The following is a 16,723-nucleotide window of genomic DNA, read 5'->3' on the forward strand; positions in this document are numbered from 1 at the left end:
GCATACCCCCACCAGCTGTCTTTCTCTGAGGCCGGCATGAGGATCATGATCACCAGTCACTTTTCCCCCAGAACCCGCCTCACCATGGCCTCGCGCATGCTTATCAATGAGGTATGTATACGCTAAACTATACGTGGACTCACATGCCTATGTACACTATGTTGGACTCTATGTTGACTTAAGTAGTTTTCGATGCTACAAGTTATTTAAAATTGCTGGTGGGTAGGTAGGTCGGTAAGTCGGTCAAACCGCAGACAACTATAGATTGAATAGAATAGCAGACAGGTTAAAAACAGACCAACAACAAATAAATGAATAAAGCACTAATGTTACCCTCAAGAGAAATGTTTTGTTTTGCCAATTTAAGTTACTTTGAACAATCCCTGCCAAACCAGTTTTTAGCATAAATACAAACCAAATAACCCTGTCTGCATTCAGCAGATGAAGGAGTGGAGTGAATGTGAATTTTCTTTTGGATATTGCAGCCAACACTGTCTGTCAGGCACCTGTCTGCTGCAGGCTACAGTCTGGATGTAAATCCAAACCAAACAACCAAATTTAGGCTTCTGAAAGAAAGAAGAGAAAAGAACATTAACTTCTGTTCCAGACAAATATTAGGGGCTTTTTCTGATTTCTATAATATACATAAAAACAAACTTGAGTAGTTAAGACTCAAAATAGATCAGACTACCACTACCACCATGCTACAAAACAGCAATACAAAATGTCCAAACGTGTTAATGGAAGTATTGTAGTCAAAGCTTAATGTTGTCTAAAAGTCTAAATTAGCAAAGCACACTGGAATGACTTTACTCTGTTTAGTAGTAGCTCAGGTTTCCTCAGCAAAATTACATGAGCACTCACAGGTGTGATGGGGTCACATGACCAGCTATCACAGTCTTCATTTTTTCTCTTTTCAAGTGTTTTATCTGTTTTACAAAGTAAAAGTAGTATATCAAAACATACAATATTACACACAAATACACAATGCAAAAGACAAAGCAAGATAAATATAAAAACATCATTAGAATCATAAGTCTAACAGAATTCTAAGAATTACCCCATTTTACATATAACAGTAAGAAACCTTATCCATGTCCAGCTGACTGAATAGGATAAGCTTAATACCTTTGGACAAATATCCTAAAGGGTAGGCCAAGTGACCTAGTGTCTCATCTCTCTCTAAGGGTCTAAATTACCTGTAGAGAGAGTTACAAGTTAATATTGTAATGTCACAAAAACCAGCTCAAATCCTGTGCTTCATGAAGTTCATAATGTTCAATGGTGTTCAGTTCATAATATTAAAAATGCCTGGTTTCTTTCCTGAATGCAGGTGATTAGAAGTCTTAGTGTCAAATGTGTTAGAACAATGTGCATATTTAACACATCTGTAGTTCCTGTAACTTGTTGAAAAAGTCAGTTCATTAGTGTGGGTTCCTTATAAAATAGCCAATATCCTCTTGAAGCAAAAACGGGGTCTAGAGGATGACAAATGATTTAACCTTTGGTCACATTCTAGAAGGCTCGAGTGTTTGTTTATAACCTTAATGAAATAATAAAAGTAATCTTAATGTTGTTTATAATAATGTTCTATAATCAATTCCAGAGACAAAGACTGATCAACACCACTGAGACTCGGGTCAACCGCATCACTAACGGCGACTCTGACTCAGGCGCCAGGGCTCAGGGGAGGCGGGGCTTAGAGAATGGGATGGGCGGGGCCGAGCAGGGTCTGAACGGGAGGTGCAGACTTCAGCGACTGGAGTCTGGGAACGAGACAGAGAATGAAAATGAGGATAATGAGAACAACGAGAACGACGAGGAAGGAGAGGGAGAAGATGACAGTAATGGCCCCCTGGTGCCATTTAAAATTCCAGGTACAGCACAGATGAACATTTTGACCGGCAATAAATGTTTGTTATTAGCGCTGTCACTGGAGCCATCATCATATTTGTTATCATCTCTGGTTTCCCCGCCCTCTCCAGCTGGTGCGTGTAACAAGCTGAAGTGGCTGACCATGTGGCCGCTGTCCCTGCTTCTGTTCTTCACCGTGCCCAACTGTGCCAAGCGCCGCTGGGAGAGATGGTTCATGGTGTCCTTCTTCACCGCCACCATCTGGATCGCTGGCCTCTCCTACATCATGGTCTGGATGGTCAGTACAGTCGCTCTCTAACAGGCTGGAAACACATCCTGAGCTTTAAAGAATGTTGAAACTGCCTTCAGGAAAATGGGAGATATTATCCTTCAGGGCTTTCATATTTAGCTTTACACAAATTATTGTCATGTTTTTATTGTAAAAGTAAAACTATAAGGTGTATTTGACCATATGCAGAGGGGAAAAATCAACCATTAACAACAATTGTCAAATTCAACCACTAATATAGGACCAGTGTATCAAGTTTGAGAAACAAAACATTAGTGGATCTTAATAGTTATTAGTGACACTTAAATCTGCATCATAACAGAAAGCAGGACTACAGCAAATTGAAATGGTAGCCTGTGATATAATGCAGGTATTAAGCATTACACATTGGCAACTTACTCTACTAATGGGTGAATTTAAATTTGTATAAATGATGAGAAATCAGAAAATTATTGTTCCATGAACTTATTAAGATTTAAACAAGAGCACAGCAATGTTAACTCTTTATTAACTTAAGGTAATTAGGGGTGATGCAGTTTTTTCAATGAAGATGTTTAGCTCCCCTCCCCTGCCCAATCATTTTCATACAGTCCCTTAATAAGACGGAAATAGAATGCTTTCAGTCAGGGGCTATTCTAGAGAAATATTCATGGAGTGGCAAAAGGGTGGCATTAGAAATCAATATTTATCATTATTGGTATCAGTATTTTATTACAAATCTTCAGACATTTGACAGAATTTGACACCAAACTAGGATGGAAGCTGCCCCCCATGCCACTCCTCTAGATCTGCTCCTGCTTTCATTGTTGAGCTGCAACAATTAATCAACTAATAATTAGTTGTCAACTACTGAATTAATTGCAAACTATTTTGATAATCGATTCATAACTTATTTTTTTAAGAAAATGTCCAAATTCTTTGATCACATGTGAATATTTTCTAGTTTCTTTAGTTGTCAGTGGCAGTCAACTGAATATCTTTGGGTTGTGGACAAAATAAGAAAGTCACCTTGGGCTTTGGTAAACATTTTCTGATATTTTATGGACCAAAAAATGAAGAAGATGATCAACAAATGAAAGGATAATGAAATAATTGTTCGTTGCAGCCTTATTTCAGTGACCACTGATAGACAAAGGATATATTCTTCTCAGCTGAATGGAACACCAAGCAGACAGTAAAGCGTTTGTAAATTCAATAAAATGCTAGAAATATGCTCTTCCTATAAAACAGAGTGGCAAACTGAACTGAACTGAACTGAACTGAAAGTTCTTGTGATCAGGAAGAGGAGGATTGTTACATTTTGTCCTAAACTGTTGAGGGTGCATAAAACTCTGTTACACTACTGTGATTTAATTCCAGGTGGGAACTATTTGGGAACTGAAATAAATATGGAGGAGTGTATTGAGACCAATATTTGTTTGGTTTCAGGTGACTGTGATCGGCTTCACTCTGGGCATTCCTGATGTTATCATGGGCATCACCTTCCTAGCAGCAGGCACCAGCGTCCCAGACTGCATGGCTAGTGTTATAGTCGCACGGCAAGGTACACACACACAAACTCTCTGGTATAACCAAACACAGGAAGTTAACAGCACTATTTGTGTTGAGCGAAACAAAGCCAAAATGCTGTAAAGAGAAGGAGTTCCACAGCAGAGTATTGCCTGTCATAACTGACTTGTCTCCTGACTGTATACAGACCTTGACAGTGTTGCTCTCCTTGCCTCAGGTCTGGGAGACATGGCCATCTCCAACTCCATAGGCAGTAATGTGTTTGACATCCTGGTTGGCCTGGGCCTGCCCTGGGCACTGCAAACACTCTGCATCGACTACGGCTCCATCGTGAGTGTTTCTCAGCTCAGCCGGAGGAAATTCTGCTTGACTTAGACCGGAATAGAACAGAGCTGCGCTCATAAAGGACAGGAACAATAGTCTGTAATATTCAGTGCAGGGCAGTGGGGGAGGACAAATACACCCATGTAATGTTTGCTGCACAGTTTATCACCTTACACTGAAGATATTATGTGTTAATTGGCCTGCTGATTACTCTTCACACTAGAAAATGACATTTGGAACAGGTGTAATTAAAGTCAGTCCCTGGTTGCATGAATCCTACATTTTAAAAATACTTTAATCTCTGTTTTTGTCTCCTCAGATCTATCTTAACAGCAGAGGACTCATATTCTCTGTTGGACTCTTACTGGCCTCAGTATTCTTCACAGTAAGTACCAGACTGTTACAGTTTACTGAACTGGGCCATTCTGGCAGTTCTGGGGGCGAAAAACATATTCATCTAACATCTTTGTAGTTTTGAATCCAACCATAGATTTATAACCACAGAGTTTTTTATTTTGGTTCAATGGAATCCTGCCTGCATTGTTGTGTGCTGTTGACAAGCACAGAGTCTGTGAGGCGAGATCTCTACACATCAATAGAGTCACTCAACATCACTTTGTGTTGTGAAATTCAACATCAGGTTCAAATCTAGTCTAGTCTAAGAAGATGGAGATGGAGAAGGAAATGTAGTTCATCCGGCTGATGTGGGGATGTATGGAATGGATGGCACTTTATCACTCCCCAGAAAGAAACACCAAGCTCAAAGTAACTTCACTAACTTTCAATATTTGTTTTTCATAACACTTCCAAGAAGGTGTACAAACGGGTTCCACTGTGTCAAAACATTGAAATCCATTACTAATATGTTTTTATTCATTAAAACAGTATATTGAGAGTAGCCTTTGTTAAATGTTCTGAGTTGAGACCATGCTTCCCCATTCTGCCCTTCTGTGTCTGGTGTTCATTCTGTGTCCCAAATGGTGGCCTGAGCCCTTACCGACTTTCTCTGAGCTGCACTTTTAGATTTTAATGATCTATCACAATTCCAAATCAAATGACTGAAGGGGAAAATACACACTTTTATGTTATTTTCTTGAAAGCATCAACATTAATGTTCATTAAGTATACAGAGTAGCCCTCCTGACAGTTTTCTCCATTTAGGTAGCTCTCCCTCTCAAAAAGGTTGGAGACACCTGGTCCATAGGATGTGTAGCCTACTGCACCTGGATTTATTGACTCTACTGTCACTGCGTGGCTTAATCTACGGCCTGTAATCTGTACTATGCAGGATGATAACAAGAATCACAGACGTATGAAGTAGGAAAGAAACAGAAACAGTGCGAATGCAGCAGGGATTTTCTTTTTTCTTTTTTTGTGGCAACAAAAGGAACAAGGAAATACAGTAACATTTGAACAGCACTGGATTACTTATTTGAAAACATAACTAAAGAACTGATTATTGAATTACAACCATTATCCCCAACACTGACAGGGAGTACTCTGTTGCAGTAGCAGTAGCAAATAACAGCATAGCTTTCAGCAGTGTGCAGTGGTGTGATGCACAGTAGACTAGCGTGGTCCCTATGGCATGAGTGAGCAGAGCTGTGCCAGCTTAAAGGTGCCCTGTGGACTTTCCTTGTAAACAAAAGAAAGTTATGTTTACATTCAGTGTTACTCACCGAATGCATTGCACTGATCTTTGAGGTTTAACAAATGTGTTGAGAGCATTTCCTTCCTTTTTTATATAATTTCTTCTCTTCCTTTGTACATGCATTGCTCCATACCATATCCTCTAAAGCTCGGGTTCCCATCCTTTTCCTTAAGGGCCCCTTTTTCTATCATTAGGTAAACTGATGACCCCTGACATGTTGAATGGATATTTCATATTATATTACTGTAAATGCTTAGCAATAACAGTAGAGAACAACTGATAAACTGTTCAATGAACCCAAACAGTGAACACAATAACTGCAAGAGGTTTGTGTAAAACAAGCAAATGAATTCCGAGCAGATTATATCCTGTGAATATCAATTAATATTAGTTTTCCTGGTATTTTTATACAATTCTTTACATACTACATACTTCTTTTCTGATAAATTAAGTGTTTTCTTCTCCCTACCATTATTTTAGTAGCTCTTTGGTAGTTTGAACTTTTAAAATGCAGGAAAAGGCTGTTTATCAGAGAGTGTATATATATATATATGTGTGTGTGAATATAGCTCATGTTAAGGTGTTTAAAGTTAATATCTTAAATAATAAGTGAATCTTGGAACCACTGCTCTGATGTTCCCTTCCCCCTTTTCCATATTTCCCTCCATCCTTGGTTCCCTACCAACTTTGAAACCAAACCTACCCCCTTGAGTCCAACCATGGCCTGCGTAGCCAGTCCCTCACACTGCTGTAGCTCCACTTCAGAAGTGCTCATAAAACGGGAATTGTTCAGAAACAATGCTGCTAATCTCTCAGTGTTTCGACAGAACGGAACCCACAAGGTAACCACCTCTGCTGTTTATCTGGTACTGCAGTTCAGATGTGACTGGTTCTCTCTCTCCTGCCTGCAGGTCCTCGGTGTCCATTTGAACAAATGGACCCTGGACTGGCGACTGGGCTTGGCCTGCATCATCCTGTACGCCATCTTTCTGTGCTTCTCCATCCTCATCGAGTTCAACGTCTTTATCTTCGTCAACCTTCCTATGTGCCGAGACATCCACTGACCTCCCTCCCCCTCCTCCTCCTCTTCCTCCTCTTCTTCTTCCTCTGGTTAATGGAGGAAACCTCACCTGGCTTCCAGTTTCTCAGCGCCTTGGAACCAAGTCTTTCCTTTTATTTTTTCAAATAGAAAAATAGAGCTCTATATGATTTATCTTTGGTGCAATACACACACGAGAGAGAAGACACCGGAAGTTTTGTTTCTTTGGGCACAGGAGGCGTGAAAAGAAAGTCCCAGCAGCGGAGATTGCTGCCAATCGTCTAATGAACCGAAAGGTTGGCTGGAGTGGACGTAACTGTATTAACACCAACAGTGAGGCTGCTGTTGGTGAAGAAGCTGCTACTGTAACTGACTGGAAAGAGAGAAATCATGCGCTAACAGCGATTTTTAGCTGGATCGTTTGTTACTCTTTGTACAAGTTTGGATATAAGCACACGATTAAGGTATTTTTAAGTAAAAACTGGCTTTCGCTGTATATATTTGAGGATTATATAGGTACTAATATTAGCTGACATATGGGATTCTCTTATGCACAACTGGATCAGTCTTGCAAAGCTGAACCATCTGACGACAGTGACGATATTTTATGTTTTACCTAGCGATTTGGTCTGCCAGTAATACGCTCAAAATGCTTCAACATGTCTCCCATGCTCAGTACCAGCCAACACAGCATGCTGTGCTAGCCACAAGTCAGCTCTAGCTTTGCACTGACAGAGAGAATCTAGATATTTAACACTATTCATTCACATAGTCTACTCGTTTGTTTCTTTCTCTCTCTACAGGAATATCCGAGTAGATGTGGGCTTTATTTTTCTTTAATAAAACCCACATAGGAAAGGGATCTCCCTAGAACTGACATCCAGCACTGTCACTTTATTGATTAGAGATATTATTCTAACATTGCAAAGCCTCTACAGGTACTCTAAACTTTTAACTACTGAATTTAAACCTCCCTCTAGAAGGTAGACCTCTTGTACGATATTAAAGAATTATTAGTTTTTAGTCTCTGAGTTGAGTATAACATTGTTACTTCTTAAAGCCAAAAGTATTTTTAGAATAGGAGTAAGAGTCGTAGATTTGGACTTAAGAGTCAGCTCGAGTGTGTGTGTGTGTGCATGTGCGCGTGTGTGTGTCACAGTCTCGAGGGGAACCAAGGATACCGCTGTTACTGGGAAGACATAATCATGATTTATTTATGAATTAATTTATTCAAAGATCATGTCTAACCACCAGTTTCAGCCCCTTGGATCATGTACAGTGTATTCAATGGAACGTCCTCCGCTCTGTGATGACGGAGCTGTACAATGTACTGTACCTAATATATAATCTAAGTACTGGAAACTGACTTGATGTTGTTTATATTTAAGCATAGAACTTTATAATTTATAAGTTTTGTATAGTTTGGAAAGATATTGCAACATTTGTATATTGGTACCAACGCAGCGGATTTTGACGATGATGCATGGCAGGGCTGCGTTGCCACGGAGATGTTGTGATTTGGTGACATGGACTGAAAATGCAATCTTTTATCACTGGTCCTAACATGGGCGGGAGTTGTTGCTAACCCCCTTGTGTGTTGAATCAGTGATGAATCTCAGATTCACTTTCAGACAGAAGAGGAAGTGCGTACTGACACACCGGGCACACCGCCCTTTGAACTCTCACAACATATTGTTTCTTAAACACAGTGCTTGAACTATCGTGCCATCCCTTGTATTTGAGGCTTCAAAACCAACGCTTGTGGCCATTCTCCTGCTTGTATTTGAGCCAAAAAAAAAAAAAAAACACCTTCGTCAACAGTATTGCCACTCTGTTTCAGCATGTGTTCAAACAAAATGTGGAAGATATGTATTTTTATTTTTATCGTGGAGGAGATATATATTAAAGGCGTCCTCTGTAGGTGTTGATGCTCCTCTTGCAGCCACAACAGAGTGCTGTAGAGTTGTGTTACATATTCAGAAGGTGGCTGTTACACACTCAGTAGAAAGTGGTTTGGGTTATATTTTCAGGTAGGCTACATAGAGACAAAAATTGGTCGGTTTGCATGCCTCTTTCATAATTCAGATTATTTTGTGTGTAATTTTAATGAATTTCCAAGATCATAAAGGCACTGTCTTGATTATGCTGTACATATCAGAGGGATATATGCTATTATAAACACACAGATGTTTGAATAACTTCTGATGAACAGTTATATTTGAGATATATACAGTATTTAGAATGTACGCCTACAACAGTTAGTTTTCAGCTAATTAATGTCGTTTTATGCTCATGTCTTTTGAATTGTTTGTAAATCCTCATTTTTGTTGATGAGGACCTCTGGGCAGAGCTCAGAGCCAGAGAGAAAGGTTGGCCTTGTTCCCAGTGGTCTTCTTGCAATAAACTGATTTACATACACAAATGGTTTCCCCATGTCTTTATGAGCTGTTCATGACTTCATCATTAACTTAACTGTTTATCTTGACAGCAAGTTATCACAACAGTAAAATATACTACATACAGTATATTATAATATTGACATTTGCTTGTTTCAGACTATAAATTATGTTCTACATCCTTTTTATTATTTATTAACAGTGTATGCTAGCAATTATAATTTTAAGCTGATTTTGCCTCTAATATTTAGAAAAAGTATATTTGAATAATATTTGTGTTTCATCTACTGAACAAAATGTTACAAAAGACGATGATGATGGTGGCAAACGGCAACAAAGCAGTGGAAAAAAGGGGAAACAAGCCGGAGATGAAGCAGAAACAATAAAAGCATGTCACAGCTGCAGAGAAAAGCGACTAATAAACGAGTGTGAGGAAATGAAAGCATGGGAGAGTGAGGGAGATGGAAAGCTAAGAAAGCAAGATATAATATTTTAAAGAGGTAAACAGAAGGAAGTCCCTTGAGATTGAAACCTGGCCAAGACAGCTCATAGTTGCAATGTAAATAGAAATAAAAACAAACACAAACATCAGACACACAAAGAAAGCACTAAATCCAGCTCTAATGAGGCAGTTACATTAACATTAAACCTTAAATTCTTCCAGTCTTCATTCAAAGGCTACATGTCAAGGGAGCAAAGTCAGAGAAAGCTGTTTTCTTCAGCTGAGAGAAAACTCTTGGAATTTGGTAAGGACGCCACCTTGTGGACAAAGTCAGCCTTACCTATGTTTCACTCATTTCAATTGAAACAGGCCCCGCCATCCCAAAGGGCCACCATGCTGAGCTGTGGTTACTTCATTCAAATGACCCTCGCCACTCAGCTGAAACCTAATGGATCTCTGAACTGGACCCGTCTGGGCCCACCAGGATCCAGGAGCGCCTGTCAGCTCTCGCTCAGATTTCAACTAAGTAACGAGGTTGCTGGATAAAGTGACCTCAACTAGGGGCCTTAGCTTTCCACTGCAAGAAGAATGAACGCTCTAGCTATTATAGTTTCTATTTTAGATCGATTTAAACAAGAAAATGCAAAATATGGAGGCCTGCAGGATGTTTGCTTTTTTGGGTTAAGGCGTGCTAGAAAACTTTAAAGATACACATATCTGAGCTTCTTGTTGACTAAAAAAGTAAATGTAAATTGTCTAATAAAACTATGGCCAAGCATCAGGGACAAGAACACACTGAATTTGTCACAAAAGAAGCCTCTTAAGTTGATTGTTAAAAATGATTAGAAACATACAGAATAAAGTATTCACTTTCAGTAAAAGTTCACTAAACAGGAAATAAATGTAATAACAGTTCATCCAAATCACTAATTTTGTATAAACCTCTTGCAGTTATTGTTTTAACTATTTAGGTTTAAATTGAAATAAAGTTAATAATAATAATAATATAAATATTAATACATTTTATGTCAGCTGATACAGAACACAAACACAGTGCTACAGTATAGTAGCTGTCAGTTGTCAACACACTGGGCCCCACATTAGCTCTTGGAACGGCCCCCAGATGCTTAAGGCCGCCCCTGGAGCCAGCATGCACAACAGCAGCACCCTGACTCTGTTTGACCTTAATTAGTAGCTTTGCTAACACCTGCGTTTACCCTGTTTCATTGCAAAATGGCCGCTGTGACTATAGATAGATTATAATTATGTTGTGTCCTGTGACCTCATCAGGTACCCCCTAATACCTTGGCTACCCCACCCTCCTCATCCACAGCCCGTCTCCCCTTTCTTTACCCAGAGGACTCCACTCCCTCCCTTTCCTCCCTCCCCCCATCCTCTCCATTTATGCTCCCTATGCTACTGTGTCTAATTTCTCCTACGGGGATCAATAAAGGTTATTATTATCTTATCTCTTCAGTCTGCCTCCATTAAAGTGGACGGACATACAACTACCTTACTGAATGTCATACTTCTGACAGCTGACACTGTTTCTGTCATTGAGACACTTTATTTTACTGTTCTGGTCGTCTGTCCAATGTGACATTCCTAAATTATTTATATCTCTGTTTGTGTTTATTAATTGGCATGTTACTAGTTACTTTATGTTGTTTACAAGGTTCATTATTAGAAGGTGGGCCAGCTCAGTTTATGTGAATTATTAAGGTTAAAATACCCTCTGCTTCAAACTGTCAAACCAAACTCCAGTCTTAAAATGGGTGTGTTATGGTAGGGCCATTTTTTTTCACTGTAAAAACTTTATTTACACCCTCACTAAAACTGTTTTCTAATTCTCTTCAATCTGCAGACACAGTCGGCACACATTGACTCAGTGACATCAGTACCTGTGCGGGTCCCACAGTTGACCATTGTCACCCTCTTTTCTTTTACTGGCCTTACTCCATTAGGAAAGTAAAGAAGATCGTAAATTGATTGTTTTTTTATTGTTTGATGTGCAAAATGCGCCGATGCGGCTTTTAGACATCACTATTAGACATCACTATGCGCACTTTTACAGCGCCTGTTTCACCCAAAAGGGGGCGTGGTCGTCCTGAAAACAAGAAAGTGCCCCCCCCTCCTCCTCCTCCTCCTCACAGTCTCTCACCTCAGAGCTGTGGTCCAAACCCGGTGTCTCTGTCTCTGCCCGACAGTAAACCATGTAAGCGACCGAGCTGGGGACATTGAGGCTCCTCGGTGTCACCGGAAAACCGAACGAAACGAAGCAGCAGCGACTACGAGCAAAATGGAGCAAAACCGGAGGACAGTACCGACTTAATGGTTCAACTCTGAGGTGAGTGAAGTTGTCTTTGTGCAGCAGTAGACAGTGGACAGCGTTGGACTAGTATTCCTGCTTCTAACCAGCAGTTCTCTAACTTTTGTGTCAGGAAATGTCGAGTGTGTTCAGACACACTGACCACTTTGATGGCAGCGTTCCTCCATAGAGGCTGAACGGTTCCTGCTGTCTGTAATGGCTGCTTAAGTTTGTTCCTGTTCAACTGGAATGAAACAGATTTTATCATCCACAATGGCTCTGCTGGGACTGTGTAAGACATGTTGTTCTACAGTGAGGTGATGGGACATGGTTGATGCTCTGGTGTGGGCCTGCAACAGTTCTGCTGTCAGGAGACTCCAGCTGGAAGCTTCGGGAGTTTCCTGCATGTTGAATGATACAGATTGAATTTTGAATCTCTTATCTGTGTATTTATTCAGTGCTGTTTGATTTGCTTGTGCCATTGGGCTGCTCCACCACTCCCACAGAAGCAGGGCTGATCTGACCCAAATACCTCAAGTTTTTACTGATGATATAAAGCTGTTAGTAAAAGTGAGTACATGTGTATGGCTAAACATCACACACATTTTTGACAGGGACTTCAAAGTAATGGATTTTCCTTAGAAATATGACTTCCATATGGTCATACAGCCTGCAGGCCTTATTCTGCAGTTTTGTGTCATTTGGTGGCTGTACATAAACTACTGGGGTGGGGATGTGGGCTAAACCTTCCCTTTAACTTTTAAATATAACAAGACCCTCCCAGATATAATTAGTACTTTCTTTGGACCCCTCCCATTGACTTAGAAAGACTGTAACACCCTCCCCCCAATATTTTAAAGGACCACCGTGTAGGATTTAGTGGCATCTAGCGATGAAGTTGCAGATTCGAACCATTTGAATACAGCTCAGCCCATTTCAAACGTGTAGGAGAAACTACGGTCTTCTCTTGAAAAACACAAGAGCCCCTATCTAGAGCCGGTGTTTGGTTTGTCTGTTCTGGGCTAACTGTACAAACATGGCGGTTCAGCATGGCGGACTCCGCCATTTCTGCCAATAGATCCTTCTAAATGTTATACACTGGATCTTTACATTTGTTTTACTGAATTTGTACAATTCCTTTCACTATTGATAACTAAAGAGAACATAATTGCATGATGGTGTAACGCCAACATATATCTTAATATGTTAATGGAGGAATCATTTTTGTTATAGCACCAATGCGGCATATTAGAACCCCCCCCCCCCACCTTACCATCACTACTCTGAGAGGTGATCTTTTTTCCTTCAGAAACATGTCAGACCTGTCTGAACCTGAACACAGCACGCATCATTCTCTTCTGTGGCTCAACTCATGTATAGCCCTCTGTGTATTTTCTAAGTGAGCAGTTAGCTGATGACTATCAGTGTAATGAAGGGGCCAATTTCCTCATTTAAGCTCCTGTGGAATCTGTTAGAGAGATTAGCTTCACTGCTTAAACCATGGAGTTTTGGCACAAAAAGCCCCAGTTGCATACTGCAGTGGGGAAATGACTCAACAGAAAGGTATTTTAATGAAAAATAACCTGCAGCTTTACAGTAGTTGATGAGGGTTGAGTGAAGCTGGTGTTGCTTTTGTCCACAGTGGCCATCTGCTAACTTTGAGGTGCTAGTGCCTTAGTTGTCCTGGAGAGATGTTACAGATTTTTCCACTATACCTCTATGTGATTTCTGTGACTTCCCGTCAGACCACTTCTCTCTGCAAGTAGAAGGGAGAAGCGAGAGCTCCACAGGTTTATGAAAAGTGTTGTCATCTTGGCTGGGAAGGGAAGCAGCCACTCAGGTTACTGTGTGAGAATAAACTGTCCCTGTGGGGGATGTTAACAGTGAATGCTTTCACAGGAGCCACACTGATGTCTGCTGTAATCCTGCAGCATGGGATTAAACACTGAGAATACCAGCTTTATGTGTGCATTCAGGTTATGTTGGTGAGATACGCATCTGCCAAAAACCTTAAGAACAGTAACAGTTTAACTGGACATCGACAGAAATAGTGATGGTATTTAAACTAGACTAGGAGTTCCTGAGCAGAGGTGATGGAAAAACCCAGGAGGTGGTTTGACAACACTTACAATACAGCTGTTCTGAGGTATTTCCAGAACCCTTAAAGACTCTTCTAACAATCTGGGTGAAAATATTCTTCTGCTGCATCATAACAAAACTTGTTTTCCAAGTTACAGCTCTATTTCCTGATCAAAACAAAGATGGCAGCCACAAGGCCCATATGTATATGCTCAGTCTGTACAACCATAACTCAGATTGTAAAGTTTTACCATCAGCTATGTTCTGTCTATTATATATATATATGTATATGTATATGTATATGTATGTATGCATGTTTCTCTTCTATTCTTCTTATTCTCATATCATACAAAATGAGCAAGGAGATACAGAGGTGGTCCTGGATAATTGGTGCCTGGGCTAATTCTGATTTAGGGACCCCCTACCCCTTATATTTTCTAACTTTCCTCAGGAAGGAGCCTCAGGTTGCCTTCCGTTGAGTTTGCCATGTTGAGCCGCCATGTTTCTACAGTACCCAGACAAACTGAAGACTGGCTCTAGAGGGTCATTCGTGTTTTTCGCACATTTGGAAAGGGAAGGTGAAGCAAGTGAGTTGCAATATGCAACTACAGCACTTGATGCCACCAAACCCTACACACTGGACCCTTAAACCTTTATCGGGTGAGGAACCATATATGGTCACTTCCTTATGACGGTTTTAATTACACTTCTATGGCATATTTTGGTAGGGTTTTTTTATAGGTGATATAATATTATACACTTCACTGTTACTGCTTTCTTTTACAAATAATAATAACTCAAAGTGGGCTTGATTTTGATTTGCTTATGCCTTATTTATAACATATTTTCATAGTATAATGATGTGGCATATTTCTTTTGCAGCATGTCTGCTCAGGAAGGAGCCTGCTGGTGCCACAGATTGTTGTTTCTGCCTGCAGCCCACCTAGACATCAGCTTGACTTTGATTTTCAAGCCTGAAAGTGAACTTTTATAAAAAACAAAACAGAAGAAATATCTCCTTATATCCACCAATCAACACTCCAAGTATTTCAGCCCTATAAAGGGTTAAGATTATCAGAGAAACAAGCTGAGCTAACGTTAGCATCAGTTCGGCTGGCAGGCCCTCCAGGACGTCTTCTGATTAAATTCACTTTCCGGTGGATGTTTACCCTTTGCTTGTCTTCCATATCTCCTCCTCGACTCAACGTGGTCATTAGTATATTTTCTGTTCATTTGGAAGTTCCCACCCTATCTACTTCATCTTCTATCCTCCCTCTCTTCTTTTTCAATCTGAAAAAGTGGAGACTCCTTGCGTTGGGCTCGATCAGTGGCTTGCTTCAGTGCTCCTGGTACTAATTTAAAGGGGAGTAGCCCAGAGGAAACAGCCCAGGCTTTTCTCGGCTGACCTTTAGTGTGGAAAGTTGTGGCTGGGCGGTGCTGGTGCCTGCCAAAGTTCCTCACCATGATTTAGGCCAGAGCTGCTCTTATTATTTGTGAAGTTGGACTCATTGGAAGGTGATTCTGAGTGTTTGCATGTTGCTATTGCACGGCTCCTGAAGCTGTGATTAGAGGTTAGGCTGTTGGTCAGATTGGTGTTTGACTGACAGAAGGTCCATAAACATTTTATGGAAAAACTGAAAGTAATCCTAACCTCCTGTCCTTGAGTTAAAAAACCTGTGAGTGATCAGATTTCTGTATGTTACAAAAAAACCAAAGTCTTTTCTCTCTAACCAACACAACATGGGCCAGTCGGTTCAGCTGAACTTACAGAGAACCACTGACCCAAATTCTGCTCTGCGGCTGCATAACGCACACACACGCACCCACACACACACACACACACACACATTTGTCGAGCTGTTGACACTCTTTGAGCACTCAAGTTGAAACTTTTTAAAGAGGGACTTTTTAAAGCAAATAGTCAAAGTCAGCATATCAAAATCATGCACAAACACACACCATCATGTGGTCTGTCTCAGGACAATAACATGACCCACATGTGGGAGTTGTTATCTGCAGTGGGCCGGTGCAGCTGCCTGCAGCCCCCTCCTCGTGCTCTGACAGCAGCGTGGAGCCCTGTTAATCTAACACTCTTCATCTCACAACTGAAGACACACGAGGCAGCACTCCATGTTGTCCTGACACTTTAAACAAATACAGTTCAAGTTTGTTGGAAATGTTTTTACTAGGTGGGACAGGGAGACTGTTGTTGAATAGCAACAACACCAGTCAGTGTGTTTTCTCAGTTTAACAATGCATGATAGTAGCTTACAGTATGTTTATGCTACAAGTTTCCATGGTGGGGCCGGCGATCTAGTTAGATTGAATGCTTGTATTAAAACACAGGTCATACTATCAACAAAAGAAAAGCTGATGCCTGGTCTCTGGTTGCCAAGAAACATGCGTCTCATTCCCAGGTTGTCAAATACAGGTGCTCAACAATCAACTATCTTTAAGCCTCTAACTTAAAGCGTCTCTATATCTTCCTTAGCTCTGATTGGTTGTTTTCATACAGGCATGGTGGATTCTTAGCACTAGGAGGACCAGAGGAACCAGATGTTCTACTGTCAGGATATATTGAACGTTTCAGCAAATATGACATATTTATTATTATATATTATGACAGTCATATTTGCTGAAAAGTTATTTTTATAAAAATTACCAGCTGCAGTTTTAATGGGTGGCAGAAATATATGCTGATTTAACTACAAACAATCACATTGAAGTGAACACATTTGAACTCAAAAACAATACATTATTGTGGCACATTAGTGAAGCATTGAATAGATATAATATCTAAAGGTGGCATTAGAAATGAATACATTGTTTTAT

At 40.3% G+C, this 16,723-nt stretch overlaps 2 protein-coding genes across 3 annotated transcripts in view; both read left to right on the forward strand.

Moving 5' to 3' along the window:
• Positions 1–9,088, forward strand: part of LOC118326363 (sodium/potassium/calcium exchanger 3-like) — a gene marked incomplete in the record, with an annotated part of 55,727 nt that extends 46,639 nt beyond the window's left edge. Inside the window, 7 exon segments of the mRNA XM_035659343.1 lie at positions 1–111; positions 1,607–1,877; positions 1,986–2,152; positions 3,572–3,686; positions 3,870–3,982; positions 4,296–4,361; positions 6,539–9,088. Coding sequence (XP_035515236.1) covers positions 1–111; positions 1,607–1,877; positions 1,986–2,152; positions 3,572–3,686; positions 3,870–3,982; positions 4,296–4,361; positions 6,539–6,691 — 996 coding nt within the window.
• Positions 9,089–11,650: 2,562 nt separating this feature from the next.
• The window catches only part of LOC118326872 (ras and Rab interactor 2-like), a 36,213-nt gene continuing 31,140 nt past the window's right edge, over positions 11,651–16,723 (forward strand). For both annotated transcript variants that reach the window (XM_035660015.1, XM_035660016.1), the window contains exon 1: positions 11,651–11,851. The gene's annotated coding sequence lies outside the window, so the exon portion shown is untranslated. The remainder of the gene's footprint in view (positions 11,852–16,723) is intronic.

Source organism: Morone saxatilis, unplaced genomic scaffold (assembly GCF_004916995.1).
Source record: "Morone saxatilis isolate NCDOM2014 unplaced genomic scaffold, NCSU_SB_2.0 Contig17, whole genome shotgun sequence".
Taxonomy (NCBI): Eukaryota; Metazoa; Chordata; class Actinopteri; family Moronidae; genus Morone; species Morone saxatilis.